The 3898-nt window shown below is 36.5% G+C and overlaps 1 protein-coding gene across 1 annotated transcript in view; it reads right to left on the bottom strand.

Annotated features, from left to right (window-relative positions):
• The window catches only part of LOC101855980, a 37806-nt gene that overhangs the window by 12376 nt on the left and 21532 nt on the right, over window positions 1-3898 (bottom strand). Inside the window, exon 3 of the mRNA XM_035972673.1 lies at window positions 2522-2663. Coding sequence (XP_035828566.1) covers window positions 2522-2663 — 142 coding nt within the window. The remainder of the gene's footprint in view (window positions 1-2521; window positions 2664-3898) is intronic.

The following is a 3898-nucleotide window of genomic DNA, read 5'->3' as shown; positions in this document are numbered from 1 at the left end:
GAGAGAGAGAGAGAGAGAGAGAGAGAGAGAGAGATCATAATGACACTGAAGGATCTGTAACATGCTAGTCGGCTTTTCAAATGTTCAAATGTCGCTAGTGTAATTAAAATATATATACATATGTGTTTTATTATAGTATACATGATTCACTTTTCTCAGTGGCAATCCTACCTCCTATCCTTATTTTTCTTTATAAAACAATTCTCATTCAAATAATTTACACTACCTGGAGCAGTAAGACTATGAAATTTGCTAGTTTTATTAAATTCTGCCTAAATATGATAGACTTGACTGGGGTCAAATAAAGTACATGTATGACAATACTGTGTCAACATACTTTTAAAAAATTCAAATAAAAATATGCACCAATTGATCTGGACAGAAGCTTGCATTGGTAACGTCTTGGCCTTGCTTGCAATGTAGGACTGCCTTTCAAGTTTCAAGTGAAATTGTAGCTGCAAGGCTTGTATTCTGAGAATGTTGCCACTTTAACAGGGTGAAACCTGACACATTATTCCTAACATTTCTTCTGCTATGGAAAACAAAATGTGCCTTTTATTACAGTGGAACTCAGTTTCCACGAACTCGGATTCAACGAAAACTCTGACTTAACGAATGGAGTTGGATTCCCCCCGATTATTTTATTAATAAAAATCAATAAAAATAACTCGGATTCAACGAACATATAACTGAGCAAGCTTGGATTCAACAAAGTCGTTTGCAAGGTGAACTGCTCGAAGCGACCAATCAGCGGCCTCCTTTCATACCAACACACCCGTTGTTATAATGCAACAATTTTTAAACATGTATTGGAATCGGACGGGCGGCCAACACATGTTTGATTTGTGACATGTGACAGTGGGTGCGTATGTGTGCGTGTTTCTGGGGGGAGGGGATACAAACGGTCCGGGCGTAGAACGTCAGTAGAGATACAAATGCGACAGAGTTACTTTTAATTCTTTTTTTTTTTTCGTCCAGTTACTGACCAATATTACAATGATAAGCTAATTTTGACATAGATGTATGTAATGAATTGCGCGCTGGACTCTACACAGCAAGATAACTTGTTTGGCAAACAATACATTAGATGAGAGATGACACAGGCATGTATTTGAACAAATCGGCCCTTTTGTACAGTGTGTGCTTGGTAGAGTTCAGTGTATTTTCCAGTAATTCTTTGGTATCAAAGAAACGAAAATGTCTCTCATTTGAAACCAAACTACTGTTGATTGAGAAAGTCGAATACATTATACATTTCTTGCTCAGTGCCTGCAATTATCGACACAAAAATCTCATATTTTCCATACAATAACAAACACTTGGATTCAACAAAGTTGAAGGCCAGGCCCGACGACTTGTTTGAATCCGAGTTCCACTGTATCTCATGAGGAGATTCGTTAAAGTCTACAAAATCACCCTTACTGCTTGCCCATAGTTAAGCTTTCTTTACAAAAGAACACTATCATAATTATGCCAGACAATAGAAGGTGTTGTGTTTGCACATAAAAAAAACATATCTATTCATTAGCAACAAATTTACAAGAAACTGATGCTCATGTACAGATCTGCAGTAAGCAAAACAGACACTACAGCTTGTTCACTTTCATCTGACAGCCGTTAAAACAAGATAAAATGAAATTGCACTGTTTAATCTTCTCGGAACTTTGCATACGGGTCTCAAAATTGGATGACCAACAGAATCTAAGAGCCCACTAATAAAAGACACTGGAAACAAAGGTTCTGACACGTTTTCTTTGATGTAAACCTAAAGCAGGTCAAAAAAATAATAGGGGATTTACAGCATACACCTAAAACATTTAAAAGTTGACATATTTTCCTCAACATCACTCTTTAATGTTCACTTAAGAAACACGGTTCAAAAGACTGGGTGAGTAATTTTCAAGACTCACGTGGAGCACGTGGAGGTGTCTAGACAGCTGGGAGATAAAATCTACAAGCTTACACTGAAATGTGTGGGCAGGGCGGTTTCGCCATCTCAAAATGAGCAATTTATTGTAAACAAGGCTACTGTAAGACATTTATTTTAGTGACCTTGTGTATGCATCCAAAGAGCGGTTTTTAAAATAGGGCCCAAAGAGAAAAAAAAAATTATTACTGGGTCAAGATTTTTAAAAAATAATTTTTGTTTGGTTGCTGGCCTGTAGAAGTACCATGCAAAGTTTTGTGGGCAAAGGTAAATTCCTCAATCTGTCCTCGTGGTTTTATGCACCCCGCATAATTTAGCCAAATTTGATCTTTTTTTTTTTTGGTACAATTTCAGATTATTTTCCTTTATTAACAGGATCACATAATTTCACATTTTTGGGCTTAGTTTGCATAATTTCTTTTTTTTTTTGTGTGCATAAAACCGCCGGGACAGCACAATGAGCTAGAATTTTTTAATGCGGTCAGACGAAAGTAAACAAGCTATAACAAAAAAAAATTAAAGCACAAAGGATAAGGGAAATAAAATCTTTCCTAAAAATAGTTAAATGAATTATATGTATAATATATATATTACCGCCCATGATGAATTCCTTGTGCAGATCTTCGAAGGCAGTTGTTTCACTCTTAAGTAGTAGTCTCGTTCCTCCCCGCTTTGGGTTTTGAATACACCTTCTTTTTTGGCAGGTACTTTGGCTGTCATTACAAAACTCATACCCCTTGAAAATAGAAAAGAAACAAAATAACTTTTTAGTTTTAGTAAGAGTTTTACAGCACTTGCACAAAGCGCAAAACTGCACGTAGTACATTCAAATGTGAAAATTGCCACTTCAAATATATGAATAAATGCAGAAACAAATCGATGGCTTAGAGCAAGAAGTGACAATATCCACTTTTGGCTGAAATAGAGTAATCGACATGGGTAGTGAAATTTTAAGACGCTTTTTTAACTTAATTTAGTATAGAGATATTAAAGTTTATCTTTTCACTATGTTATAGAGATTTCAATATCATCAAAATTTCAAACTCATTTTTCTCGAAACTGTAAAAAGTGGATATAGTCACTTCTTGCTCTCAGCCGTCGAAATATGAATTTGCAAGTACAAAATATCAAGGCAGTGTAAAGGATAATTCAAAACAACAACTCCTTGACTCCTCCTCCTTTTCCTCCAGCAGAGACATTGACTTAAATTAATTATAGCTAATGAATTAACGGAAAGAAAATATTTACGGTATTAACAAAAGGCTACTTATAGCTTTGCTGTAGCAAAATAGCAGTAAAACAAACACTGTCTTCCTACACACACACACAAACACCCACACACATGAAATGTAGGAAAACTTGACATTGCATGAATTATAATTATATGTATGTCTTGTCTCCCAAAGCCAGCAAATAAAAATATGCCCCTAAAAAAAGCAAAATTTACATCTTTTGGAGCAGGGACCACTTCCACCCCTGGTTGAGGGATTTGGCTGGTTTAAGTTTGCCATCCTTTCTTCGCAGTGCTGATTCAGAAGCTAGTGGCCAGCTTCGGTCAGTGTTTCTTTCATTTGTGCGTTCCATGAAAAAATGCATTTCCACAGATATTGAGAAATGGGGACTACGATGGAACAAATTGGAGACCAAAATTTTGAAGGACATAGCAGATTGGCTGTCTCGCCTGTGACAAAAAAGGCACCCACCGCGGGATTAGGTCTGCATACTGTCTGTGAGAATGCAATGGGGAGATCACGTGTCATTCCTCCTTCAGATTTTTCAAGGTAAATGAAGCCACAAACACTGTTCAGTGAATGTCACTGTAAAATGTGTTGTAAGTCGATCGTGGACGATTCACACTGCTTTAGTCCCTCGGCGAGATTGTCTACGAGTTCGTTTCATCTACAGGTTTATGCCTGTTTTATCAATGTGTATGAATTCGCCGACTTTATATGTACATGCATATAATATATA

The sequence above is a fragment of the Aplysia californica genome, unplaced genomic scaffold, assembly GCF_000002075.1.
Source record: "Aplysia californica isolate F4 #8 unplaced genomic scaffold, AplCal3.0 scaffold00788, whole genome shotgun sequence".
NCBI lineage: Eukaryota > Metazoa > Mollusca > Gastropoda > Aplysiida > Aplysiidae > Aplysia > Aplysia californica.
Note: the sequence above shows the minus strand (reverse complement) of the source record. Positions and strands in the feature narration are given on the sequence as shown.